The 15,433-nt window shown below is 40.9% G+C and overlaps 1 protein-coding gene across 1 annotated transcript in view; it reads left to right on the top strand.

The window, feature by feature from the left end:
• Positions 1-15,433, top strand: part of LOC137277588 (polycystin-1-like protein 3) — a 52,224-nt gene that overhangs the window by 7,647 nt on the left and 29,144 nt on the right. Inside the window, exons 9-13 of the mRNA XM_067809393.1 lie at positions 4,712-4,945; positions 5,641-6,118; positions 13,727-13,845; positions 14,290-14,526; positions 14,975-15,145. Of these exons, the coding sequence (XP_067665494.1) occupies positions 4,712-4,945; positions 5,641-6,118; positions 13,727-13,845; positions 14,290-14,526; positions 14,975-15,145 (1,239 nt within the window). The remainder of the gene's footprint in view (positions 1-4,711; positions 4,946-5,640; positions 6,119-13,726; positions 13,846-14,289; positions 14,527-14,974; positions 15,146-15,433) is intronic.

Raw genomic sequence — 15,433 nt, 5'->3', positions numbered from 1 at the left:
GAATTTCAGTGTTATCATCCGAATTAGTTACTACCAACGAACACGGGTATGGACATAGACAGACAGTCTCTCAATTACACAGATGATGTAGATGATGACATTGTTATCAAACGATCAAAGGAACGCTATTTATGGACAAAAAACATAATCTTTATTGGAAATGAAGCGACGCTTCCGTGTACATCCTAACACGGTCATCAACATTTGCCTGCTACCGGTGTTAGGATGTGCACGGAAACGTTGCATCTGCTGCAACAAAGAAGTTGCTTATGAATAAAAAGCGCTCCTCTTCATCACACTAGCTTCTAAATGCCACATATAGTGATGTACAGAAGTGTAGGAAAAACCTTCATATACCCGAGTAAAGTTCGTACAGTTAAAGCACAGGCTGACGTTGTTGACTGATGTTTACACAGTCAATGCATTTCTTTGAGTGCCATTCAGAGGCTGGTATGATAAAGAGGAAATTGAGTTTGAATAGACAACTTCTTTATGGCAATAAATGCGACGTTTTGGTGGAGTTGCTAACGCTTGATAACGGAGTTAACACTTTACTGAAACGTTGCATATTTTGCGATAAAGAAGTGGTCTATCCGCATCATGAAGATTTGGTGAATAATTGCAATTCCTTCATAAATTAATAATAAATTAATATTCTCGCTCATGGGCCCAATGTTTTTCGCCCATGAGCGAGATGTTTTTGAAAATCGGTCTCAGTTAGCAGAATTAAGTCACAATGAGTTGGATTTTGTGCCATGATACTCATAAATATATCCGCACTCATGTACAACCTCCAAACCACAGGAAAAGATGTATTTTGAGTGAAGGCAAATATTCTCGCCCATGGGCCAAAATGTCTTTCTCCCATGGGCGAGAGTTTTCAAAATTGCTCCCATTTAGAGGAATTAAGTCAAAATGAGTTGAAATTGCTGTTATGATACTCATAAATGTACTTTCATTCATTTACATCCTCCAAATATTGGAAAGATGTGTTTGGGGTAAAGGGAAATATTCTCGCCCATGGGCCAAAATGTTTTTCGCCCATGGGTGAGATTTTGTTAAATAGCTCTAAATTAACGGAATTAATTCAAAATGAGTTGAATTTTGTGACATGATACTTATGAACATACTTTCATCCATTCACAACCTCCAAAACATGGGGAAAGGTGTATTGTGAGTAAAAGTAAATATTCTCACCCATGGGCCAAATGGTTTTCGCCCATGGGCGAGACTTTTTGAAAAATCACTCTAAATTAGCCGAATTAAGTCAAAATAAGTTTAATTTTGTGTCAAGACACTAATAAATACACGTTCATTTATTGAAAAACTGCAAAGCCTGAAAAAAAACATGTAGTTTCAATGACATTAATTATTCTCGTCCATGGGCCAATATGTTTTTCACCCATGGGCGAGATTTTTTTAAATCGCTGTCAGTTAGCAGAGTCAAGTCACAACAAGCTGAAATTTGTGTCATGATACTTATTAACATTTTTTCATTCATTTACAACCTCCAAAACATTTATTATGGATGAAATTAAACACATTCGCCCATGGGCGTGCCCATGGGTCTACCCATTGGCCACTGTTCGCCCATGGGCGTGCCCATGGGCGAGCGAGTTTAAATTTTGAGTTTTCGAAAAAAATATTTCATTTTTTCATCCTTAGCACATATACATAACAGCTGTCTGTTTAATTTTGCCAAATCCCTTGTAAGAGAGTGGCCACAGTGCTGAGAGTTTCTGGACTTTTGTGAGTCCAGAATTAAATTGTGACGTGTTTAATATTTAACGTTTGCTATCTTTGGCACAAACAATATATCTTAAAAGATGTTATACCGTGGCTCGTTGCTTCTACTGCCGTCTTCGCCATTGCCTGTGACTTTGACTCCGAGGTGAACATGGCTAGGGCGCCATGGAAAATCATGCTTTTCAGATATTCCAGCTGTGGCACAATCAACGAAATCGAATGTCAGTTTCACAGCAAAGTTGTTTTTCTTTTGATTCTTTGTTAACTATGCTTACTATCCTTAACAATGGTTAAGGAAATACGTGGCAGAGACCAGGGGTGAGTTAGGTGTTCGACCAGGTTCGACCAGAGCTAGTCTCAGAGCGTTGGACTTCCACAGGTTAAACTGATGGACTTGTGGGTCTGGTCCCTGTTGGACTGCTTGGCTGGTCTCTCTCTGTGCGGTGTTTAGCACCCTCCTGTGCCTCTCTAGCGACTTCGTTGTGGACGTAGTGTATATAGAAATTTCTTAGCTAATTGGCAGAGACTTTTTCACTACTTGGATGCCACTGCTAATCACAAACTTTCCAACTGTGCCTCTTATGTTAATTTGGGATCGAACCACACAGCTAGTGTAACAACTCACTCAGTAGTAGTGTCATTATTGACACGCATATCGTTAGATCTGGATTCATAACACCCTTTCCTATTATCACAGTTGGCAGGACTGTTCATGTGACATCCTCGACTGCATTTTTCTTTCATACAAGATGGTCAGCCACCGGTCAGTCTGTGGTACACTGCCTATTGTGCTGCACAACATAATTAACCCACTTGTGGTCACACATGCTCCAAACATAAAACATCTAATGTTACCTAAATGACATTTATGTTTATGTTTTGCAAACAAGCATTCAAATCTTTCCAAACAAATATTTCACTCACATTATGTTTCTGGCTTTCGAGGTATGCAAACTTCAAATGTAACCTCTTAATCTCCTGTTACGAAGGTGAGAAACGTAATTAACATTCATGGTATACCAATAGGACAGGTGAAGCATGTGAAGAAGCCTGTGAAATATTGTTCGCCTTGCTCTATAGATTGCCGTGACGGAGGTTATGAGTTATGGAGGTTAGGGTTTTTTCCCATCACAGACATGTGATAGTTTACAAAAACCTGTCATTATGTGCGCGTTTATGTTACACATTTTCAGTCCTCTTTCATCAATTATTTCTTAGGTGAATTCAGTCTTTGTTAAATGAATGTTTGCAGGAAGAAATACATGTTACGGAGTTAGATCCTTAAATGCGCCATTCACAAAATCCAGTTCGAACGCAATGCTAAAGATATATACTTTGTTGTGTTGCCATTAACGCAAACGATAAATATTCAGCGTCTACTTCCCTTCTGAATGAAAAATGCAATTATATCTGGTTGTATGTTGAAGTCCTCTTGTTCTTGGTACCCTTGGTTTGGTGATCTCAGTTTCTTACTGTTTTGAACAAGTGTCGATTTTATTACCTGAATAGTTAATGGTAGGAAACATCTTTTCAGATGACGGCATCATCCAGTCAACCATATTACTGATCATTCGGCGTGCGATCGCCATTAATGGTCAGTCAATATCCTAACCACTATGCATGTAAATATATTCTTGACATATTAAAAATAAATGTTCGCGTTAATTTGGGGACTACTAAACAAGACAAGTATCCGGTAAACACATGAAAAATAAATAGATGGGACCTACTTCTCGCAACACTGCGATATGCATCTACTGCAGTATTAATGCAGAAACACAAAGTCAATAGAGAAGTGTTTCGAGATATCTCCTGCGAGAGATAGTGACGTTCAATGTGTGATCACAATTACAAATGAGCTTGAATTTTGCATTTTCTTCTCAGGTTAGTGAGATGAGGTAATAGGTTTGGTACATTGTCTGCTCGAGTTGCGAGACCATTGCGGAACAGTTTTGTTTGTGGGTAGAGTGATAGTCCCAAGGCAGATTAAAACGAAAATACTTTTACGTAAGTAATGAATGTTGAATTACCAGCCTTGTCCCATTCATCCATCCGTCCTCCAGTCAATCCATCCAACCTTCCATCCTTATCCGTCCATCACGTCAAGCTTGGCCCACCAGTATCGACCAGGCACTCATGCAACTGTCATCTATTCAATCCATCCATCCTTACGGTCTTAAATCCCTTCCACCCCCCTTCAGTCCATACATCCAGCCTTCCTTCCTGAATACAGCATTGATTCCATCAGTCAGAATAAGCTACCATCTATTCACATTTCCATCCTCCGTCGTATTCTACTCAAACTGCCTCCTCTGGTCACCCTGACCCTGACCCTAAATGCATTTTGACATCGCAGCGAATTTCACTCGTTGCGGAACAACACTCTGTGTTCTTTGGCTACGTTTCGTCGATTGTTTCCTGACTTCCAAATGTGGACAGCCTGTTCCATTGTTCTGCTTCTGACGTCTGTCTTCCATTTTTCCCATCTATAGTTCTGTTTTTGAGGATTATCTATTTAGACGTTACATTTGACATTGACGGACAGGGTCACTCAGTATGATCTGGATATGAACAAAGGCTTGCGGGCGCAATGTTGGAGTACTTATGAGTAAAATGTGAAGATGTTTACACATACTTTATCTCTAAAAGTCTTTTTGTTATTACAGATGACCGACGAGTAGTGTGTAACGTATATATGTGTTTGTGTGTGTGTGTGTGTGTGTCTGTTTGTGTGTGTGTTTGTGTGTTTGTGTCTTTTGCCACATTTTCTCTCGTACATATTTTATCAAGAATTACACTTTATATCATGTTCTTTTCTGGATCACCTCACTATTTGCTGGTATATATGTTAGACATGTAAATAATATTGCGTAAACGAATACGTACGTGGAAAGTATGAATCCAACGTCGTGTGACCAGTGGTGATTTTCACGAAAGTTGATGTTTATGTATTTTACACTGACAGCTTCGCCCCCAGAAAGAAGCCGTACTGGAGAAAGTAGCCCAGAACGTTGTTGACCTTGGAAGTGTTGTACTGAAGGACAAGGAAATGGGAAGTGTTGACTTCCACACCGACACCGTCAACGTGTCCTATAAGAAGGCAACAGCGGAAGACTTGACAAAGGAAAATGAGAATAATGAAATTGAGCTTCCTGGTAGTCTGGTCGACATTGTTGGAAATAGTGAACTTGTCTTAACGGTAAGGTTTGACATCGAAGTGTGCTTCTTCTCATCGGCATCCTTTACGTCAGTGTTAGGGTATTTGTGGAAAGGTATTGAACGAATGGCTTGACCCTTCTCCACGGTGCCCATATTGTCAGTGTTTGGGTATCCATTGAAACATATTGTACGAATAGAGGGACCCTTTTCTACCGCGCCCCTTATCTCAGTGTTAGCTTTTCCATGGTCAAATTTGTAGGAATGGCGCGACCCTTCTCCACTCATCCCCGGGCCAGTATCAATCTAAGAAAAACATTGAACGACCTGTCACCGCAAAAAACGGATGCTTTTATGTCACTATTGTTGCTCACTCCTTTAACCAGTGGTTTGCATGGTCCTGGTTTCTAGATTCACTTGTACTATTTATGACCGAAGTCTGCTTCTATCTGAAGGACAGACATTCCGCTTTGACACTTTGATAAACTGGTCCTGAGTGAATGACGAAAATACTTTTGATTGGCTGAGTAGTTGGGTATTACTAACCCGGAAGGACGTGTACATCTACAACTAAACAGCACTTGTCCGCAAACAGTTGATAATTCAAACATATTAATTTTATTGTGAAAGATTTTAGATGCATATGTGTTGCAGTAAATAAGATATAATTTCATCCGGGATATGTAACTGTACATTCGTGTATCTGTTTGCCCTAACAATTCGTGTGTTTCTTTACAGGACATGAAACTCGAGAAGCACCTATACGATCATTCCAGAGAACAGATAAGTGTAACGGGTCCTGTCGTTCGTGTTGCCTTAGCAAAAAATGATGGTAGCCTCGTTCCTCATGTAGACCCCGATGGACCAATCACGATGTTCATTGATGCCGAGTCCAGTAAATCTTTTGATCAAATGGAGCTTCACCAAGAGGGATCTACCCTTACTGCAGTACAGCGTGTAGCGATACATGGACAGGGATCGGTGATTTTGGTTGAGTTTGAAGTTCCTCCAGATATGCAGGTTCAGCTCAGAGGAAGGTTTGGGGAGCTGCCTAGAACTTATGAGAGACACTTCGAAGTAATTGCGGGCGAAAAGGTGGATGTGGTTTTAAAGCACGACCACGTCAGCTTTCAACTTTACAATGGAGAACTGTTTATGTTCCTTAAAGACCCAACCGCCCTTCCAAGCGCCGCATACCTGGTGTTGCAGTATAGTAGTAAGTAGCAAATTGTTCTCCAGACAAATGTAAAGTGCATGGAGTCTCAATGATATGGAATCCGAGAAGGGACATTGTCGCGTTGTCGCATTGTCGCGTTGTCGCCCTCTCAAAAACAAGCAAAATGAGGTGAAAATCAACCAAAGCGCGACAATGCGAGAATGCGACAACGCGACATTTCGCCTGTTTGTCGCATTATCGCGATGTCGCGTGTCGCGTTTCGAATAACTTTTACTCTGTTCCTCCAAAGTGCGACACGCGACATAGCGACACTTTTCAAGGTCAAAATATGTCGCGTTGTCGCATTGTCGCCCTATCTAAGATATGTAAGAATTCACTAAAACGCGACACGCGACAATGCGACAACGCGACATTTCATCAAAATGTCGTGATGTCGCACTGTCGTGTGTCGCGCTTTATTAAAATATTGACCATAGTATGCATTTAACAAATTAACTGACACGCGACACGCGACAATGCGACAAAATGTATGTCGCATTGTCGCGTTGTCGCCCTTTTTGTTACCGGTGCGCATGTGTAGAAAGTCAATTAATCTACGCATGCGCAGAAAATGTTATACTCTATACCAGACTTCACTGGTCTTTCTTTACCTCCAATGGTTTTTAAAATGAAGTAGTGCTCGAAATGGCAATGGGCCTTCTCTTCTTGAACTTAATGCAAATCTTTCTTTATTGTTTTACATATTGCAAATGTATTTAGCCAGTCCAGTGTGTTCTAGAAGCAAAAGGAATTAGTAGCGCAACTATTCATTGTAATCACGGCGCACTGTACCCCAGTCATTCAAGCAATTTGCTGAGCAGAGTTAGTCTCTTAGTCACACCAGATAGTTATTACCATACGTTCGAATACCAGCACCATACACATTAATCACTTTGGAGATTTCCATGACAGGTTGTGATTACAGGTTGTGAAAAACTAAAATATTGTGAAAATTCAAGCCACATCGGCAAATTCATCAGATGATGTCCTCGAATGGGTCACTATGTTCCATAATGTGGCTCCTGACAGTTTCGTGGTACAGTCCTGTCGGACGCTGATGAATTTGTCTGAGATCTGCCTCTGTTCAGCCAGCAGTGGATGGATACCAAGTAGAATTAGATATAACTTAACCATCCGTCACCTCAATGACAGTTTTGGTCGACTTTGAACGTGATAATGGGAAAACGCCTTACACATGGACTGTTAGCAGTCGGATATTAGAAACAATGACATCACTTGGTAGAGTTGCGTACACTTGTAGTGCCAGAAACCAGCTTTCCCTCCCTCACTCCTCTCGCCGGTCCACTCCAGTCACCCAAGGTTTATTGGTATAAATAGCACGGTATTTCATTACAATGATGTTTTGTGATGCCCGTTTTCATTTCTGTTTGAATCCTATATTATTAATCCTGCACATAGCCTGATTCACAATATGCCTCATAATCTTTTCATACGGATACTAGATCCAGCGATATACATGTACTTGTATCGTTTTAAACCTACGGCTGTTATGTAAAAAAACAATTCAGGAAAAGGGTCAGTCTGAATAGAACCTTTCCGTTAAGCAACGACACTCAACCACTCTGGACTTCACGACTAGATGTACGTTCATTTATCATTGTTCTGATGTCGATCCCTGGCTATCTGAACCCTTTAAAAATATCGAAAAATAATCATGCCTTTTTACATTCCGCCATACCTACTAAAATTTCGATGAAATGTCGCACTGTCGCATTGTCGCGCGTCGCATTTTGTTAAAATATTGACTACAGTGTGAATTATAAGATATTAACTAAAACGCGACACGCGACAATGCGACAAGGCGACATTTCGTGAAAATTTCGCGTTTTATTAGTTACGGCGGAATCCAAAAACTATCACAAGCATGAATATTTTTATATGCTTTTTAAGAGCTGAGATACCCGTGATTCGAACTCAGAACAATGATAAATGAACATCCATGTTGCCGTGTTAGTGTGTGGGTTAAGGGTGCGTGGTTAATGGAATGCCGTATTCAAACTGTCCATTTTGCTGAAGAATATTATGATTCAGTAGGTGCATGTTTGAAAGTACATAAGTATCGCTTGATCAAGTATCCATATGAGAAAAGTATGAGATATATTGTGAATTATCTCATATGCAGGGTTAATAAGACAAGATTCAAACAGAACTAAAAACAGACATGACTACACATCATTGTATTGAAATACCTTGCCAGTTTGCAAAGCTTCCCAAACCTTGAGAGAGTGCAGCGGCGGAGGAGTGAGGAGTGGTTTGGAGCGATACGGAGAGGAGTGGGCTAGGGTGGAATGGAGTAGAACGGAGCGCCGGAGGAGTGAAGGAGGAGGAGGGGAGAGGAGAGGTGTGGTGTGGAGCGTCGCAGAGTAGGAGGAGGGAGGGAGGGAGACTTGGTTTCTGGCACTTCAAGGGTACGCAACACTACCAAGCTATTTCATAGTTTCTAATAAACCATCCCTCCAAAAGAAACGCATAGGCGATTTGTATTTTTACAACTCTTCTGTTGCCAGGCGTCTGAATGTTAGTCTGAGCAAGATACAATGACTTGCAGCTCGTTGCGGCCAAACAGATATAAGAAATCACCGCCCCTTTTCAGGCAGACCTAGAGTTACCACTGCAGCTCAAATAGGTACATGCGGGTACTACAGTTGCGTGATGGTACTCCCACGGGTGAGAGCACAACAGCCAGGGCTTCAGAGGATGTCATGTCCTCTGTACGGAACAGGCTGAAAGAGATTCGTTTGAGAACCAGAAAACCCGACGTCAGGGTCGTGCTACGTCGTCATCAACGTCTTCGCTGTCTAGAAGTATATTATTTGTTTTATAGACATTACCTTCTTCTAAAGCTGGAATTCGAACTTATGATAATAGTTGCCTGGTGTGATTAAAAGACTAACTCTACACACCAAATGCCCCGCCATGCAGTTGCGCAGAAAAGTTGCGCAAATAATTGTCTTGCTGCTAAAACACACTTCATTAAAGGTCACATGCAACGTAAAACACAACTTTGCAGATTCTGGTACCTTTGGGTATGCATTTACCGAAACAAATCATAAAAAATGCCAATTCAACCTATAAAGTTGAAAAAAACGCGATGAAAAAAAAGCCCGCGAAATCAGAGTTCAAACGTTTCACTAAATTCCCCCCAGCGCTGGGGGGAAAACTGGTTTCAACATCTGTGCTGCGCTGCGCCGGTGACGCATGCGCATTGAATAGATTCGCGGAGCTCGAAACAGTACGCATGCCTAGCGTCTGAGGTTGTGAGCAGTAGTCTAATCTTGGTTGTGTACACAAACAAGTAAATAATCTACTCGTTACGTAAACAAACTTGTTGATTGTGGTAAGCAGTCTCTGTCACAGAGAAAGCTCAGTGTCTGGTTTATTCACACCTATATGTCTGCCTGCCTGTCTGCTAAAGACAATATGCAATACACAGCTTCAACCATTGACCACGTGCAATTTGAACTTAACACCTATCAGACTATACGACATAAAGAAAATAGCTCTGTGTCTGCCACATTATGTAATTAGGCACACATGACAGGTTTTTATGTCTGTGGGTTGCAAACATACTACATTCATTTTTTTCGGATGACTGGATCTGACGGAAACTGGTGCAAACTCTTGTCAGTTTCAAGTCCTGCTTTGTACTTGGACGAATGACAGATTCCAGGCACGCAGTAATTGACCATCTCTACTGACATGATTTTTAATTGGATCGAGCGCAAATTCAGAGAACATGTATTTTCCAAACCCAACATCACTCTGTACATTCTTCATGGATAACGACTTCTTTTAGTGTATATGATTTTGTTTGACAACAGTATATGAATCCACACTGAAACGACGCATCAAGTACACAAAAAGAAGTTGTTATCCATACAGAATCTTACTGTCTTGGGACTCGCCATACTTCTAAAATGCCCATCAAACAGATCATCTTTCTGTACACACAATGAACCCTCAGCATATCAGCAATGAAACAGCCAATCGGAAACCGTCGTTACACTTGAGTGCATATCCACCCGGTATGACTGGGTTCGGTCTCCCGCAGGCTTCGTTTCGGAGGAAGTAAGCTCAAGTACAAAATATTGCACTTTTGAATCGGGATTGTACGCTTATAATTTTGTTTATTTGTTTTTTTAAAAGCAGCAGTGTATATTATATGTCATGAACAAGTGATAAATGTGTTTTAATTATGTTTGATTTTTTGGTTGCATGTGACCTTTAATATTGGGTAAATACATTTATATATGAAATACTTTTCCAACCAACAATGAAGATTTGCATTAAGTTCAAGAAAAGCAGTCCAACTGCCATTTCGAGCACTACTTCATTTTAAAAACCATTGGAAGTAGCAAAAAGACCATTGAAGTATGAAATAGAGTTTAACTTTCCCTGCGCATGCGTACTATAATTGACTTTCTACGCATGCGCACCGGTAATCCAAAAGGGCGACAACGCGACAATGCGACAATGCGACATTTCAATATGTCGCATTGTCGCATGTCGCGTTTTAGTAAATGTTTAGTTTTTTCTTTACACATCTTAGATAGGGCGACAATGCGACAACGCGACATATTTTGACCTTGAAAAGTGTTGCATTGTCGCGTGTCGCACTTTGGAGGAACAGAGAAAATCGCGAGACGCGACATCACGACAATGCGACAAACAGGCGAAATGTCGCGTTGTCGCATTGTCGCGCTTTGATTAATGTTCACCTCATTTTTCTTGTTTTTGTGAGGGCGACAACGCGACAATGCGACAACGCGACAATGTCCCTTCTCGGATTCCATACAATGACGAACTGACTGACTAAAGATTTAAATGGAGCATCCCAAGGGAGATGAGAGTTGGGTTGCAAAGCTCATTATTCACAGACGCTGTATACACTGATCAATGTTGGGAAATGGTCAAACAAAGAGAACCCAACTCCGCGCATGCCACAGGAGATTGGCGTCGGTTTTACAATCTAGATGGCTTTCAACGTGGACGTTAGCGTGACTTATCAATTATAAATAGACAAAGCATTACACTTGGGATGGGATGTGTCCTGTTTAATGCAAGGGCGAGTGTGATGCGATCATGATAGATGACCATGTAATAGGACCTGTCCTATTTAGGTGCAGTTTATTTATTTCCCTTTACTTTAGCCACAATTGTTGATTTTCTCGTAATTGTATTAATATTTTTCGCCCATAGGGGCCGTGTCAATTTACAGTCAGTGGGGTACACAAAGTGTGCTATCTAGACTGCCAGTTGTCACATTTCAGTTTTGTAGACGCACGGGTGACTGGCATGGCTTTGATTGCCGACTTTGTGTTCTGGCAATAGGTGCCTGTAAAGGAGATTGTGCTTTCGTATTTGTATGTATGAATGGTACAAACAAACGTACAGTGGAAGCTGTCTAAACCGGCACTCATTGTGACTGAAGAAATAATCCGGTATAGAGAAGGTGCCAGATTGTAGAGCTTATAAATGTACAAGCTGTAGATGGGACTGAGATTTTATTCCGGTGTTTACAACTTGTCGCATTGGACAGATGCCGGTTATGACTGCTTCCACTGTTCTTATATCATACAAAGGAGATAGATATGCAACGTCGCCCGTAAAGAGAACCGCACTTGTTTTTAAAGATGTTTATTGTCCTTGTTCATTGTACCAACATAATCCTTAACTACTATCCTAACTAGGCTTGGATCTTGGACTCTCTCAAGGTACACGGTATACGTGAAGTCATTTTAGCACTATACAGATGTGGGTATTGTTTTCAGTGTACAATGCCTGACCCATGCTCGATTCAGAGTTACGTAAAACAACATAATCAAGAATGCTGTTTTCAATTACTCAGAGCAATGTATATTCGGACGTGAAATCTTTATTTACCACTGTATTGATGTTACATTCGCTTGATAAATCACATAGACTAGAAAGGTTCCATCAGTGCAATAACCCCACTAAATCACTGTGTCTCGACCACAAAGGTCAGTCACGCACACAGCCATAACCGGTTACCTAGGCTACTGTTGCCAGTACCTGATAAAAGTACCTATCCTATAGGGTATCAAAATCAGGCAGAATGGAATACAAGCCCTTCGCTCACTCACACAGCCCTGTAAACGTAGAACCTGACAGATGTACTGTTTTTGTATCTGACTGTATGGTTAATTGTCTCCGTATTCCTGAAATATCATCTATTAATCTCAGATGCTTTATCCAGAACCTGCTCCATGTTACACGAGACATTCATGAGAAATAACTGTATATAACTTTCTTCAAACTCAGGTATGCCATTTGTGAATTCTAAATAAGGTGATTTGAAATGTTAGGTGAAACTGTCCGGGTGAAGACTTTAACCTGCCTTTGTACTAAAACAAACCTTCGAGATTATCTCCTCATGACGGAAACCGCATGACGTATTTATAACGTTAAACGTCCGGTCATAACGTCCAAAATTAGAGTTATCCACCCTTGAAACGTACCAAGAATGGAGATACAAAAATTACACAGAACAACAAGTTGAACTCAACTTAACGAAACGTATTGTCTCTGAATAACTGATTCCCGTACAATGGACAAATGAAATATTGAGTTTTGCAGTTGGTAACAACTACTGTTAAATGCGACAATGTCTCTTTAACTAGTTCTTAACACTGTAACATTTTGCTGAACGTTATCTTGGCTTGGTAATTGCATGCCCAAATATGTCAGCCATAAAACTTGTGGTATTAAATGATTTGTACCCAGGCAACACTCCCCTCATATGAAATGTTTTAACATTTGTCTCACAAAGCAGACATTTAATTAACATGTTTGAGATACCCAGTCATGTATTATGCTAGTTTCCAACAATATTTTAGAGATAAAACCCTGTCGAAGCACATTTCGAGCGCTGACCAGACTAACTGAAATCCAGACATGTGACTATCTCCTGACGCGCCAAAGCTAATCGCGTTACATCCTTACTGTTGTCGACTATTACCAATCGGTGTTATATTCAGTCAGTCCTAAAGGTTTGGATCTAGAACAGATATAGATAAGTACTAGTGTCACGGTGGATCTAAGTAAGCTCCGTTTAATAGATAAACTTCCACTTCCTTTTTGAGAACATCGAACATTAATCAAAGAATGCGCTAGTGAGGAGTGCCGCTCGTGGGAAATGGTAATGTTAAAGACAACTTCTCTGGCACATGTGCCCCTCCAGCCTAATTAATTCAAGTCGCTGGTTATAACAATATCACACACAGCATTTTCACTGATTTTGTCATTTAATTATCCCCATCTGTATACAGCTGGACTGTTGGACTAAACCGTCGACGCTGAGGAATCACCAGTCTTGATTATCCCCAGGGTGTGAGTGAGTGAGTTTAGTCTTGCGTCGCTTTTAGCAATATTCTATTCTATGAGAGAGTGGGACACCAGAAGTGGGCTTCATACATTGTGGGTACTTGAACCCGGTTCTATGACGTGACGAGCAAATGTTTCAACTGCAAGGCTACCTCACCACCCCGATATTCTTAGAAACATATTTCCATATTTTTAATATTCATGCCGCATAATCAATACTACGCTGTGTTGTTTTTGTTTCAGACCGCGGTAATAGCAGACAACGTCGTTCAGCGTCCATGCCCCAGATGCGTTCGAGATCACTTACGCCCAAAGTATGGAACTCGCAGAAGATTGACTGGGAAGATAACTCGAATATCCTGGTAGGACCTTAGCCGTATTTGAAGCCGTCGTACTGGTAATAGCACCAGCACCAGCACCAGCACCAGCACCAGCACCAGCACCAGCACCAGCACCAGTAGCAGCTGTAGTAGTAGTAGTAGTAGTAGTAGTAGTAGTAGTAGTAGTAGTAGTAGTAGTAGTAGTAGTAGTAACAGTAACAGTAACAAAAGCCTTATAGTTGCTCTTATTCGGATAAACAACCTTGAATGCCCTACAGTATGAGGAATAATCCCAGAATCTCAGGGATAATTATAAATCATTTTTCAATTTAATGTATTTCAATGCCATGCCAATCCATGCCGTTTCAATAGATTTTGGGTTACAGTTGATACCTTGTAAACTGATATGTTCGAGCTGTCTTATCACATATCCACAAGTATACTTTTCTGGTGCATGTTGTAATGCATCTTTTTGCGTGCATACAGGTTACCGGCTTAGATAAAACTGGAAAAGTCAAATTTACGTCAAACTTTTTTGGGACGTTCGCCCTAAACGAAGTTCTCATAGCTCCGACCCCCATCGACTTCCATCGGCTCTTCCTGAACATAGAAACGTACATCAGAGATAGCCCGTATGTCCTGGCAGTCAACTGTTTTCTTGTTGCCATGACAATCATTGTGGCGATCCTCCTCCGAAGAATTGATAAAACTGATAAAGAAATGGTAGGTATTCGGACTGTTTAGCAAATAGATCCACTATTTAGCAATTATATCCACTATATAGCAAATTGAGATAACAGAGCAACAAAAAACAGCTGCCTTGTCAGTGACCAGCACATCCTATTACAGAAATATATGTAACCTAGGGGACATCACATCACAGGCAGTTATAGGAGTGAGTGAATGAGTGAATGTTTTTTACATCAATATCAAAACCGGGATGGAGGGTGGGGTGGGGGGTGGGGCTCAGAAATAGGTCTCACACATTATACATATGAGAAGAATCGAGCCCGGTCTTTGGCGTCTTTTTATGTAATACTGTTCCGTTAATAGCTTGACTTTAACAAGCAAATAAATAAATGAACACATCCCGCATATGACACGCTAACAAGATAGTCTCCTGTCCATGTTTTGAGCACATATGTGTGAATTTGCCGTCGTTTCTGTACAGTGGCGTTACCTCCACTTGCTGGACAACGCTAACGCCAATACCTACTGCTACACGTTAAGTGTGCACACGTCACTGAGATCATCACGTCACTTGACGTCAACGCCATATTTCATCCTCCATGGTAAGGACGGCAAAACGAATTCCAGAATATTGTCAGATGGGAAGCGGAAGGTAAGCTCACCTGAAGTTAATATGTGTGTGTGCTTCTGATACTGACATGTGGTTTCTGTCTAAACAAACGTAAAAGTGCATCCTTGTTCGGAATGACACTCTGAGCCGACGAGCCCGGTCGTTGAGCGGTTGCGTTTCGCAGGTTTACATTCCTCAGATGTGCAGGCTATCTGTCATATCGAAATGGGGACTGTTATAATTGATATCACTTCTTTTTTGAGGAACATGATATTTCGAAGCATACCAGGAAATGAAACTGTAAGACTAAACTCCGAAACGTTCGGTTCC

Source organism: Haliotis asinina, chromosome 1 (assembly GCF_037392515.1).
Source record: "Haliotis asinina isolate JCU_RB_2024 chromosome 1, JCU_Hal_asi_v2, whole genome shotgun sequence".
NCBI lineage: Eukaryota > Metazoa > Mollusca > Gastropoda > Lepetellida > Haliotidae > Haliotis > Haliotis asinina.
This window is presented reverse-complemented; position numbering and strand designations above follow the sequence as displayed.